This window comes from Dama dama, chromosome 4, assembly GCF_033118175.1.
Source record: "Dama dama isolate Ldn47 chromosome 4, ASM3311817v1, whole genome shotgun sequence".
Taxonomy (NCBI): Eukaryota; Metazoa; Chordata; class Mammalia; order Artiodactyla; family Cervidae; genus Dama; species Dama dama.
Window position 1 is genome coordinate 45,052,263 of NC_083684.1, and position 13,937 is coordinate 45,066,199.

A 13,937-nucleotide genomic window follows, 5' to 3' on the forward strand; every position below is an offset into this window, starting at 1 on the left:
TAGAAGGCAGAGAAGGATGTGACAATGGGCCAAACCTTGTAGTCTCATGATAAAAATGTTCCAATAAATGATGAAGCTTAACACTGAGCACTTGGGGGGCACATCCAAATTGTCTGAAGGGTTGCCCGAGCTTTTGAGAACTTCTCTAAGTCAGATAAGGGCTTCATAGGCCAGGAAAGAAGGGTTGAGGCCTCTGGAAAATTGGCCAGTTTGATGCCTTAGACTTCATGTTTGGGGCAGGGAGTAACAGAGCACTGACCAGCTTGAGAAAAGTGTCTCTTGAGTGAGAACCTCACTTATTCTTTGGGGTGCAGCAGAGGAGAGAGGAAGACAGGGCCATCATGCAGCTGAAGACTGTGTTGTGATGGTGGCTGAATGAGTGATTCTCCACATTTCATTAAACTCCTTAGGACTATTATTGTGGATGAAGAAGTTGGATCTGAAGAAAGAGAAAACAAAAAAGCACAAGTGCCTGCCCTGGCCATCTCAGACGTATGGTTTCCTCTCTCTGGGTCGAGTGGGCTATGAATCTTTTTCCGGGTCACTTTCCAACCAAACACCCACAGAACCATCACCTCAGTGACAACCCAGACACCTCAGCACATAGATTTTCTCTGTAACTAACGGAAAAGCCAGTTACCCTGACCTTGGCCAGCATGCATTCTTCCCAGCCCCTAGACTGAGGCTACAAAAGGAGAACTGTCTTACATGGTTAAAAAAAAAAAAAAGAGCAAGAGAGTTTATGAATTAATACTCTTAAATTCTCCTTCTAGAATGATGGCCTAAGGAAATAATCAGGAATGATTATTACAACATACAATACAATATGTATATTGTATATACATAGATGTATATACAAAGGTGTATGTAAAAATAGCAAAAAAAGAATTGAGAAAATAAATTGCTTTGTGTCCATGATGATCTCCAATCTTTTAAAATAGGATTTGTCTCAATAGTGGCAGAGTAGGGGGAAGCAAGCATTTTCACACTTTGTAGGTAGGGTGTGAATTAGCAGAGCCTTTTTGACAGGCAATTTCGCAGGTGTATCAAAATTTAATGGACAAGGAAATGGCAACCCACTCCAGTATTCTCACCTGGAAAATCCTGTGGACAGAGAAGCCTGGCGGGATAGAGTCCATGGGGTTGCAAAGAGTTGGACATCACTTAGCGACTGAGCACATCAAAATTTAAAATACATAGTTCCTCTACTATAGTACTATTCTACACATATACCTTTAGGTTTACATAATGACAGATAACTATCCTTGTACATAGCAGCTTTATTGGAAAAAGGAAGAAAAATTGAAAACCGCTTAATTCTCCCAATGAGAGACTGGTTGAATATATTACATCTGCACAAGGCAATACTATGAAAGTCCTTTTTTAGAAAATGAGAACTTTTTTCTTTTTACTGATTTGGAGTAATCCCTGATACATTAAGTAAAAATACTACATGTTCTGTTTTTTAAAGTATTTTAAATTATGCCTGTAAAGAATATTTAGTCATATGGGAAGGTGTCAATCATGCTATAATGTTAACTGAAAAATCAGAATATAAATGTATTTGTATATACTGACACTATGCACACGCACATATATAAATCTGCAGAATAACCTAATGATTGATTTGTATTTTGACCTTTTAAGCTTTCTGTGTATTTTTAAGATGTCATAGAAAATTTAAGAATGTAGAAAAATGAAAGCAAAAATTTTCAAAATCCCACTGCTCATAGAAAAACTTTAGCACTTAACCTCCCAGATATCTCTATTTGCATATGAAAATCTGAGTGAATTTATACACACTCACACTTGCAGGTGTGATACATAGGCATATGTAATATCACACAGATGAGATGAAATGGTTGCATGGCATCACCAACTCGATGGACATGAGTTTGAGCAATCTCCGGGAGTTGGTGATGGACAGGGAAGCCTGGCGTGCTGCAGTCCATGGGGTCTCAAAGAGTCAGACATGACTTGAGTTACTGAACCGAACTGAACATTACACAAATGGAACTGCTTTTTTACTCAGTAATGCGTGTCATCCCTGGTCCATAAATGCACACTGCATCATTCTCCACAGAGAGAGGTGCCACACACACTTCACTTAAAGCGACCCCCCTACCTGCCTAGGGATAGGCATTTAGTTTACTTCCAGAGTTTTGCTATTATAAATAACACTGCAGTAAACATCCTTATACATACATCTTGGACACTTGCCCAGTTATCTCCTGGTTGGGGGGGGGGGCGGCGCTGGTGAGGGGAAAAGTGCTATTTTTAAAATATATGCAACCTACTGCATTTTTCTGTCAGTGAAGGGGAGGAGCACATTGATAACAAATTATGAATGCTTACAAGTTTTTCCTCACACCTCAAATCCCTAGGGATTGAAAATGAACTCTGCTGAAACAGAAAGAATAGACGTGAACCAGAGCCACAGGGAGTTTCAGGAATCCCCATGGAGCTTTGAACGGGATGAAATGTTTTCTATTGGGGTAGAAGAAGTAAGTTAACACCTCATGGGCCCTAAAGTCATCTGATACTAACTGTTCTTACTGAGCACCTGCCCCCAAGTTAGAAATTGAAATTTTCCCAAGCACTATTACTGCCTTATCATCATATATTTTCAGAGTGCTGAGTTAGTCACCTTTCGTAGAATCAAGCAAGGTAAAGTGAGGAGTCAGTCTGTAAGTTGGCTGAACTTTAGCCTACCCTTTGCAGACCCTCCTGTGGAATGACTTTCTCTGCAGGTGTTTGATATTTTGCCCCTCTATGGAGTGCTGCGGCCACACAGTAGCCACCAGATATCATTCACCTTCTATGGACACTGTGACATCATTGCACAGGCTAAGGCTCTGTGCGAAGTGGAAGGAGGACCCACCTATGAGATCATACTAAGGGGAGAGGCCTCCCTGGTCAACTATTCCTTTGACACCAAGGATATTAACTATGGATTACAGGTATTGCCAGCCATTGGGAGGAGAGTTTCTGGGTTTGCCTTCAATATTGGTCAAAGTCCTTGTGCTCTCATGGCTCCTGGAACCTGCAGTCCTCATAGTCTGACCATAACCCCTGTCCTTGATCCCTATTCTGCTTCCTAACCCTGATCATCCTCCTACTGCCAACCACGTGGCAGATATTTTCACTTGCTTTTCTTATTGTCTCCTCAAATTCTGCATGTTAGACCTTAAAATTTGGATCTTTATTCTCAATCCAAAAGCCTACCAGCTGCTTTATTTCTTTCAGTAGGACCACTCCTTTCTCAGCCCCTTGAGTTTATGATCTCTATGGAATTTTCCACTGCACTGTGTCCCTCACCTCCCACATCCTTACACCCTCCAGGGTTTGTTCCTTCATCAAGCATAATTCTTCTGAGCTGGTTTTCCTTTACCATCACCAACGAAGTTATCACACTCCACGATCTCATCAAGCCATGCCTAAATTACTACTCAGACTATGATGTGTATACGAATCACCTGGAGTCCTGTTCAAGTGCAGATTCTGATTCAGTAGGTCCACGATGGAGCCTGAGACTCTGCATTTCTAACAAGCTCCCAGGTGATGTCGATGTTGCTGGTCCACGGACCCATGGAGACAAGGGATTACAGTGCATTCCTGGCTTCTACCTATAACCCATCTAAATATCACTGTCAGATAGATTTCCCCCAGATTACATTTTCATGCCATCAGTCCCTGAACAGTTAACCCCAGCGGCATTTGGAAAAGCAGCATAGAGAAGAGAACATTGCTTTGTGGTCAGAAGAACTGGGAGGTTATCTTACTTTCACTTCCTACTGACTGTGACTGTCACCAGCCTCTCAAAATCTCAGCGTCCCTCATCTATAAAATGGGAATGGGGTAGCAATTCCTATTTTACCAAGTGGTTATGGTTTCTCTAGTGTCTTGTCAGTACTGTGCCTGGATCAGAGAATGCATTCAATCATGAGTCACTCTGTGGATCAGAGCCAGGTTCCTCCACCTGGGTAAGGGTATCCTAAGTCCCTCTATTAACTGATACTCCCTACATATTGAACTTTGTTTCTCATGATTTCCCACTATAAACCATTTATTCATTTATAGTCAGACTGGTTTACGCACTAGCCCTAATGCACTCCAACCCTTTCTGCGTCCATCTTCCCTGTTGTATTATCCCTTTCATCCTCCACTCTGCCAACTCCAAACTCACACATATGGTGAGACCCAGCTCAGCTCCATCCCTCTGTTACCTTCCACCTGCACTATATTCTCTTGGCACTTAAGTATAGTCTTTGCCATAAAATAATAATATAATGTGCTTTCCAAATCTTGCTTTGGAATAATTGTCAATTCTATGTCTGTACAGCTTCTCTTCCCAATTAGGATTAGTGTTTTGTACTCAGATACTGTATCTCCTACCAAGTTTTAATGGGGATTAGACTCCCCATTATATAGCCACTGCATGTATTATTACTGAATTGCATGTGTACATGTATAAGTTAAAGACTGTGCTGAAAATCAAATTCACCCAACACCTATTGACATGTTGACTAAATAGAATTCTCTTTCACTCCTTATCTCCAAGGTCTTCTGGGTGATTGGTTCTGGCTCAGCTCAGAGTGCTTCCTTTGAAGCAGCTAGTTCTTGCCCTAGTTTATTCTAAGAGCCCCATAAGTGGCTTCAGTTTATGATTATTGGACCTTTTGGATTGTGTTAGCAAAATCTCAGGAAAAAGAACATGTCTGGCCTATTTCTCCCATGTCTCTCTGTAAAAATAGAAACATTCACTCTAGAAAATTCTGAACTCAAATCTTATCCAAATCTTCTTAATGTAAAAAATCTCACTTTAAGATCCTCTAATATGAATTCCTTGTAGTGAAGAAAGAGGTCTAAGGAGGTTACCCACAGCTATACTAAACTAAATTAGCTGTTAGAAGACCTAAGACTAGAACCAGACTCTAGGGTCCAGTGCTCCTCCCACCCAGAGGCACCTGGTTGTGCTACTAAAATGTGGATTGGCCAGCATCTACCCATGGAGGAGGGCCCGGCAACCCGCTCCAGTATTCTTGCCTGGAAAATCCCATGGACAGAGCAGCCTGGCTGGCTACAGCCCGTGGGGTCTCAAAGAGTCAGACACAACTGAACAAACTTAGTACACAGCACACACCTCATGGAAAATGAAACACGTGTATGTGAGGCATGCATGTCTACCCACCTCGGTCAGAATGACGGCAGAATCTCGGAGGGTGGGTGGCAGGGGAGTCACTCTGCTCCTTTTTCTCCTCTCAAGCTGTTCGACCATGTCACAGAGAGTGAAATCACACTCAAGAACACTGGGAAAGTTGGCTTTGAGTTCAGGGTTCTGACTGACCCCCAGTCTTCACCAGACAACCTTCTACCAGGAGTGCCACTCATCCAGCCTCTCTCAGTAAGTAGCCTACCCCACACCCACCCATGACAGCCACTGATCATGGTAGGAGGGGCCCAAACTCAAACCTGCAAGCCACACCCTAGAGTGTATATATAAAATGGTATATAACAATATATAAAGTTCCATTTTATACATTTTTATTTTTGTGTTATTCAAGACACAAGATTTAATGACTATTAAGTGTTCTTCCTAGACTGTATATTTTACCTATTTTAAATAACCACTTTCTTCCCTTTTAATGCTGTTTACTTTGAATTCTTCTTTGTTTATTAATATTAATTCACAATTATTAATATCGTATCTTTTGAAGTAGCATTGTAACTGTCTTTCACAAGGTTTGGTATGTTGTTTTTACTGTGGTTTGGTTCTAGACATTTTATAGTAATCATGAGTGTATCTTTTTCTTAGTTATATGTTCATTCCATCATTCTGGCTTCCTGGTAGCTCAGCTAGTAAAGAATCTACCTGCAATGCAGGAGACCCTGGTTTGATTCCTGGGTTGGGAAGATCCCTTGGAGAAGGGATAGGCTTCCCACTTCAGTGCTCTTGGGTTTCCATGGTGGTTCAGACAGTAAAGAATCTGCCTGTAATGCAGGAGACCTGGGTTCAGTCCCTGCGTTGGGAAGATCCCCTGGAGGAGGGCTTGGCAACCCATTCCAGTATTCTTGCCTGGAGAATCCCCATGGACAGAAGAGCTTGGCAGGCTCCAATATTCTTCCCTGGAGAATCCCCATGGACAGAGGAGCCTGGTGGGTTACAGTCCATGGGGTTGCAAAGAGCCAGACATGACTGAGCGACTCAGCACACAGCATACCTTCATCCTGAGGATCTGTGTCTTTCATTTCTTATCTCTTCAAGTATTGCTTCTACCCTACTTTCTCTAGTCTTTCTCTAGTCTGCTAAAGCAAATGTTAGACATATGCTGGACCTTCTCACTCTGTCCATGTTTCTTAACCTATATTGCACATGTGTATCTCTTTACTGTTTATCTCTCTATACTGTTTTCTAGATAACTACCTCAGCTCTTTCAGTTAACTAATTTCCTTTGCAGTTGAGTATAATCTACTGTTTAACCCTACTCTCTTAATTTCAGAAATTCCATCTGATTCACCACTTTCACTTGGGATTTTAATTTCTTCATTTAGCACTAATCATTTTGTACATTCTTTTAAATTTTTCTAATTGAGTTATTTTTATTCCTGTTTATGTGACTGTTGACTCTCTTTCATTATCAGTGCTTTCCCTGTGTGATATGTAATCTTTGACTTGGGCTCATCTTCAGCTGAGATTGTTCTCTCTAGGAGAGCCTCATTCACCCTGGATTGTAATGTGATGCTACCAATAGTGTTGCGCTTGTTTTTGCCAGGTACCTCAAGGGGTCAGATTTTGAGTTAATACTTTGACCTGGATTAACCACAGTGATCTGTCAGCGTACATGAAGATTCCTTAAGTTTGCGTGACTCAGGCTTTTTCTTATCTTCATTCTCTAATTTTTCCTCAAAGAATGTACATCAGTTGTAACATCAAAAGACAATAAAATATTATTATGTTAAAAAATATGTTAAAAAATTATTAGAGGCCCCTTCAAAGATGACTTTTAAAGCACTTCTAAATAACTTGAATCTATAATAGCATTTTCCCCGGTTTATATTCTAGGCTGATTTGCCTTTTCTGGTAGTTTTTTACCATAAAATTCTCCTACTTTTATTTTCTGATTACTGACCTAGAGTCTTTATTTTTTTTTAATATTTATTATATGTATGTAGAAGATATCCATGTCACATGTGTTTGACTTACAGAGCATTATAAAAAAATGAATACCCATGTACCTACCACCCATCTTCAAACTCAGAACATTACTAATATATTTGAAATCACTTGTGTGTTGGTGCATGCAGTTCAACATACTGTAATCTACCCAGGCTCTTTTTGTTTCTCATATGCTTTCTGGCTACCCCTGGGCCAGCAACCACTAGTCTGAATTTTAAGTTTGTCATTCTCTTTGTAAAATACAGTTTTATTACATATATATGCATCTTTACATCAAGTATTTTTAGTTTATCACTTTATCAAAACTTCTAAGCACCTGCAATAACCAGGTATTTTTCTAGAACTTGTAATTGAATAATAAACAAAACATACAGATATACCTGCCCTCATGGAGATTTTGTTTTATGGGATTTTGCTCTGTCTTGAGCTTTATAAAAATGTCATCAGTACCTGTAATTTGTGCAATTTTTCCCCCTAATATTTTGTTTTTAAGGCTAGTCTACATTGTTGCATGTAGCTATAGTTCATTTATTTTCACTAATGTACAATACTCATTTTGTAACTACTACATTGAAAGTAGTTTTCCTTTACCCTGACAAAACACATTTGGGGATTCCACTCCCCCCCCCCCCCACACACAAATTTTGCTGTTAAATAATCCTGCTACAGATACTCTTGTACCTGTGTCCCAGCCAACAGGTGGAAGAGTTTTCACAGAGAATTTTCCTAGGAGTGAAATTTTGAGGTCATAGGCTATGCATTTGTTCAACTTTATAAGGAGGTGCTAACACAGTTTTCACGGTGATTTTTTCTGTGAAAAATCTGGTGATTTCCCACCAGATGTAAATGAGTTTCTTTTGGTTCATAGTCTTACTGAAATTTGGCAAAGTTTGGCAATCTTATGGTTAAAATTTTTTTCATTATGACCTTAATTTCCATTTCCTGATTATTTATGAGAATAAGCAGCTTTCACTGTATTGACTTGCTGTTCCGGTTTCCTCTTTTATGAAATGCCTGCCCATATATGCTGCCTATTTTCCTATTGTCTGTCCTTTTATCACACCTGCATAGGAATGAATCTTGGGAGAGTAGTGTGAGTGGACACTATGGCATACACTAAGCCCTTGAGATTATTCAGTGCATCAAACTGCTGGAAGCAAGAGTCTATTGTAAATTTTACTTAAAGTTCTCTCTGATCTTTCTGCTGCATAGGGTTTTATCAGTTCCCATAAAGAGCAAGTGTTGAAGGTTTATTACTTACCTGGAGTGCCTGAGATCTTTCAAAGAAGTTTCCAGATACAGATTGCCCACCTGGACCCAGAAAATATTACTCTGAGTGGAGAGGGAATCTTTCCCCGAATCTCCCTCGATCTCCCCAGGAACCTCAAAGGTACTTCTACCCCCTGTAATATTTCCCCACTGAATGACAAGATGCATTTTAGCTGCTTATCAAAAGAGTGCCAGCAGTCTGCATTATTTGTTTGGCAGTCCTCCCTTTTGTGTTATTCCTCAGTTGCAAAACACATCAAGAGTTGAAATTGACTGGATGACCTGAGATGAGTGCAACAAGATACATCCATGACAGTCCCAAATTAAGACTTTTGGCCAATTTCGCCATTATTAAATTACAGAATGATCAGGACTTCGTACTTCCAAATGCCTTTTCGTCCATGGCATGTTCCTTCCAGCTGCACTCTCTCCCTGAGTTGTCACTCATGGTTGGCCATTGAGAAGGCTACAGCTAATTTTACTGCAAGGAGTACAGTTCTCAAAATATAAACTGTAGAGAGAAGCAACCAAGGTTCCAACCACTTATGCTGGCACTACTCAGTTTGGGGGCTAATTTAGACTGTTATTAAATGTCTGCCCACATCCCTAGCCAAGGCTTTTCTGGGCAACATCCAGCTCCTGGAGCCATCACCGTGTACCAGAGTATTTCTGTCATAGCAGATTCTGAAGCTCAACTAAGCAGCTTTTTGAGCCATGGACTGACTCTGGCTCTTTCTTCCTGACATGGGCTGCAGGATGAGGAGTCAAGAGAAACTTGTCACTCTTCAGGTTCCTTGAAACCCACATTCCCTAAGCAGCTTCAGACTAAGCTCTCCCTCCCCAGCCTTTCCTCCTACCCGACTCCCCAAAGTCACTAACTCACCTGTTGATTCACTATATCCCGATTGTCTGCTTCCTGAAAATATGAACACAAGTATTAGTAAATCTAAGACCCATGTTACTCTCTAGCATCTAGAGTTCCAACCAGATATAGGTTAGTCCAGCTCCACATACAATTTCAAGAAGGAAACCCTTTTCCTCATGGCTGAAAACTGGATGCCAGTCTGGCCTATGGCAGTACACATGTTTAATCAATACAGAGCTTTAAAATAATTTAAATCTGAGTATTAGTTGGGTCTTCACCACAGTCTCAGCACTTCCTGTGGTTTCACAGAGGCACTTTAATTACTTTATCTATTTGGGCATTTGAATTTGTGCTGGCTTACTGATGAACTTGAGTGTCTGACATTTCTCCCACCATTGCCCACCCTCCCTGATTCAGGGGGACTGTACAATTATTTAGTTGTAGTTAAAGCAACTTGAATCAAATATGTTCTTTTAGTTAATAGATAATCAATAAACATGAAGACCAACCTAAGGGTGACCATCCACCTGGGTTTGTCCAACATGGAGAGGTTTCCCAAGTGGTACAGCCGTCTGTGCTTCAATTGGCAAAATATCAAGTAAGCTGGGATCCAGTTGGTCACCCCACAACTGATTCAGGATGTTACTGCCATAAAGTTCTTGAGAACTAGATAGTAGCTCACTAAAGCATGATGTTATTAACTTCAATGAGGTCTCTGGTACAAAATATCCTCTGAAGCAGAGAAAACATGGCAGGTGAAGTATCACAAGGTTCACTTCCCTTCTCACTTTATTGACCTTGAGCTTTGAATCTATGTTTTAGGCATAATTCATATATTTCTAGCCATCCAGATTTCCTTCTAACTCCAACCCCCACAGGAAGTGAAAAGTATGAGATCTTCTTAAATCAGGCCAGAAAAAACCTAGAGAAAGAGTGCAATAAACGTGAAACGCTTGATCACTTAGAGACACCAGAGGAGAATGTGCCTGACGATGAATCTTCTGAGGTAAGGTTGGCTTCCATCTGCACAGGAACTAGATTCACAGGAAGCTGCAAGAAAAAAAAAAAAGTTTTTCCCAATGGTGACATCTTTTGTAACTATAGAACCATATAGAAACTAGAAAACTGACATTGGTACAAGCCACAGAGCTTATTCAGATTTCATCTGTTTTATATGTACTCATGTGTCTGTCTATCTGCATGTCTACTTATGTATGCATATCTGTATATGTGTGTGATTCTACCCAATTTTTCCATGTATAGCTTTGTGTAAACACCACCACAATTAAAACACACAGAAGTGTTTCATCTCCTAAGTATCCCTTGTGCTTAAGGGAAAATAGAATTACACGCAAACTCTCTTTCCAACCCACAAAATCTTTCCACAAAGAAAGAATCCAAGTTTATTATTGATAAGCATTAAACTAGAAAGTGCCCCATGTTTCTGCTAGTCTGCTAGGAGATTGCTAAGACAGAAAGAAATCTCAGTCTTTCATGGAGCCAAGCAGATACAATCCCACTATATATAACCCATTATATGCATGTTCTCAAAGTAAACAGTAACTAGTCCTTAAGAACTATAACTAGTCCTCGGGTAGGAAGACTTGACAGCACCATTTGTCACACTTAGTTCATGCTGAACTCGCATGGTATTTGGAATGACCATCTGTGTTAGCTAATTGGCTTTACCCAAAGGGAAAACAAACCTCTTGTGTTTTTATGATAGAGTCCTCTGAAGTTGGACTCTGTCCTCCCACGGAAACTGGGAGATGGGGCTCTGTATTCCTTGACAGTGACACAGAGATGTCAAACCATGTCAAAGAGATGGTTCCCAGGTCCTTGAGAAAGACACTCCTGGGTTATGAAACTGACAAAAGGCTTACCCTCTAAAAATATTTATATATATATTTCTAAGAGACAAAGAAAGAACTTGCAAGTTTTCTTAAGTAAATGCGCAAGAAAAGTGAAGCTGGAATAAGTCTTCATCCTTATTTTTAACAGGGAGAATTGAGCCTCTGTATTTTTTTGGCTGTGCCACACAGCTTGCAGGATCTCAGTTCCCAGATTAAACCTGGACCGCAGCAGTGAAAGTCCAGAATACTAACCACTCAGCAGCCATGAACTCCCTTGAGCCTCTTATTTTTAATTTGTTTTTGCACTTACATGCTTACATTGATGTAGCCGTCCCCAGGCTCCTCACCCCGTTTTGCTTGGCAACCACTATAGTTCTCCATCTCTGTACTCTTGTTATGAGCATATAAGTTATATAAATGGAATCATACAATATGCAACCCTTGGAGATGTTTTTTTCATTCAGCATAATGCCCTTGAGAACCATTAACATAAATGGTTCATTCCTTACTTCATTGCTGAGTAATATTCCATGGCATAGATGCACAGTTTGTTTACCCTACTCTATCCTGCAATAAAAATTTTAACCCCATAGTTATACTGTATATCTATTTATGTACTCTGACCCTTTGGAGGGCCATAAGCCATTGCAATATCTAAGATTTTCTGACTTTCCCTCCACAAAGTATTTTTTGCCCCTTTGGGGTGATATTGCCCCCACTAAGAATGCATATTCTAAAAGAGTTTATTCCCTTGCTCTTCTCTCTTGCTCCAGTTAAATGCTCACCTCCAGATGGAAGTAGAGCGACTTATAGTCCAAGACTATGCCATAGAACATCAGAAATCAATTGTCCCTGGTTCCACGGATGACTTCTACCATCGGAGTCGCCGTAAACCAATCAAGTAAGTGACCTTCCCTGTCATGTTTGTTTCAGAATGTAGCAGAGCTGGTGGTGTCCTCCACCAGAGTGCTCCCTGAATTAATGGTTGATCATGTCGGGATGAAATCCACTCGCTTCACATATCTGCTGTTCTCCAGCAGCCAGCCAGCCAGGCAGGTCTCTGCCTCTTAGAAACCTCCCACTTTGTGTAATAGACAGGCTGGGCTTCAGGTGCTTAAGGACCAGCCCTGACTGCATTTAGAGATGAGGGCTAAAGCAGAAGTGTGGTCTCCTGGGGGAGGTGTCTCATCTCTAGCCTCCATTCTGGAGAGTGGTGGTTCTCTACCCCACAGAAGGGATTTCTGCAGAAGAAACAGAAGAGAGCCTCACACTGTCTCACATATGGAAACGCGAGTGGTAAGGAGAGCTTGTTCACTGTTTCAGAGTCCAGCTACCAGAATACATCCTGGACTTTGGCTATATCATCCTCGGTGATGTCCAAACCCACATCATCAAGATCACCAACACCAGTCACTTTCCAGTGTCCTTCCATGCAGAGAAGCGTGTCCTTCATGACACAGGTGACCAGGCTGGAGACCCTTCCTATTGTATGCTGTCATTTCTGACAAGTTTCCCAGCTGTACTGTCCTGGAGAGGTGGTTGTGTTTCTTCTGGGATCAGCTGAAAGAAGTGTTGGGCTATTAATCGATACTTTGAGGGATTGTCCTGCCTCAGATGGGCTCTCTCTAGAGCAGCTCTTGACTGCTACTTTTCCTTCCCACAAAGTTTTGTTTGTCTTGGTCCAGGCTTCAGTATTGAGCTAGATCGTGTGAAGAATCTGCCTTACTGTGAAACGGAAACATTTGAAGTGCGATTCGACACACAAGGGGGCAATGTTTCTGTTGGCAACAAACAGGTCATTCTGCCCATCAAGGTAAGACGCGCCACTGGGTCCAGCTGATCCTTCCCAGCTTCCAGCCCTACTTGCTGACCACCCTGTGATGATCCACAGCTATTTCAAAGCCATGATTCTTCCTCCAAGCCTGTACTATGTGGTAACAGCAATTTTATGCCCACTCTAGGTGGTTGGAGGGCCACCAGTTCATATCCGTCTCCAAGCCAAGGTGACCATTCCCAGTATGACACTGTCTTGTGGAAAAGTGGAGTTTGCCACAATTCAGTGTGGGCAGTGCCTTGTGGAAACTATTCAGCTTTCCAATCATCTCCAAGTCCCTTGTGAATGGTTTGTTCAGAGCCATAAGCAAGTTGTTAGTAAGGTAAGTGAGTTTTGGTCCGTTGTCGCCTTTTTTCCATCTCCATTTGTGCCAGTTTTATAATTCTAGACTTTCATTCTCTTCATTTCACCCTCCTGCTCAAAGACTTTCAGTGACAACCACTGCCTCCTGAATAAAATGTAGGCCCTCAGCCCAACACTCAAGGGCCTATCAGGCCATGCTATCTGGCGAATATCTTATCTTTGTGCCCCTGGTTCCACACATCCCCTGACACCAGGGAGATAATCAGTAAACACAGGTTGAGTGAATGGAGAATGGAATCATTTTCCAAAGAAAATGATCTAATTGTCTAATATTACTTCACCAGCTGGAGAAACACATGCCAAAATACTTAAGACGCAAACTATGTGCTGAATTAAAGCCAAAGACACGGATCTTTGAGATTCAGCCCACTTGTGGGGTCCTGGATCCTGGTGAGAGGTCCAACGTGCAAGTGAAATTCATGCCCAAAGAGGAGGTAAGCTCTAAGGAAATGTAGTCAGACTCCCTGGATCTCTTTGAGACTTACTTGAAGTCCATGCTTAATTGATCTCCAGGGAAGCTTTAAGTGAGCTGTCCCTCCTTGTTCTGATTGTGGCATCCAGTACTCTGGTTCATAC

General features: G+C 41.2%; 1 protein-coding gene across 1 annotated transcript in view; it reads left to right on the forward strand.

The window, feature by feature from the left end:
• The window catches only part of HYDIN (HYDIN axonemal central pair apparatus protein), a 501,386-nt gene that overhangs the window by 396,518 nt on the left and 90,931 nt on the right, over window positions 1–13,937 (forward strand). The window contains 11 exon segments of the mRNA XM_061138904.1: window positions 411–492; window positions 2,385–2,504; window positions 2,751–2,960; window positions 5,267–5,404; window positions 8,390–8,567; window positions 10,190–10,317; window positions 11,938–12,065; window positions 12,488–12,624; window positions 12,850–12,977; window positions 13,126–13,320; window positions 13,646–13,795. Coding sequence (XP_060994887.1) covers window positions 411–492; window positions 2,385–2,504; window positions 2,751–2,960; window positions 5,267–5,404; window positions 8,390–8,567; window positions 10,190–10,317; window positions 11,938–12,065; window positions 12,488–12,624; window positions 12,850–12,977; window positions 13,126–13,320; window positions 13,646–13,795 — 1,594 coding nt within the window.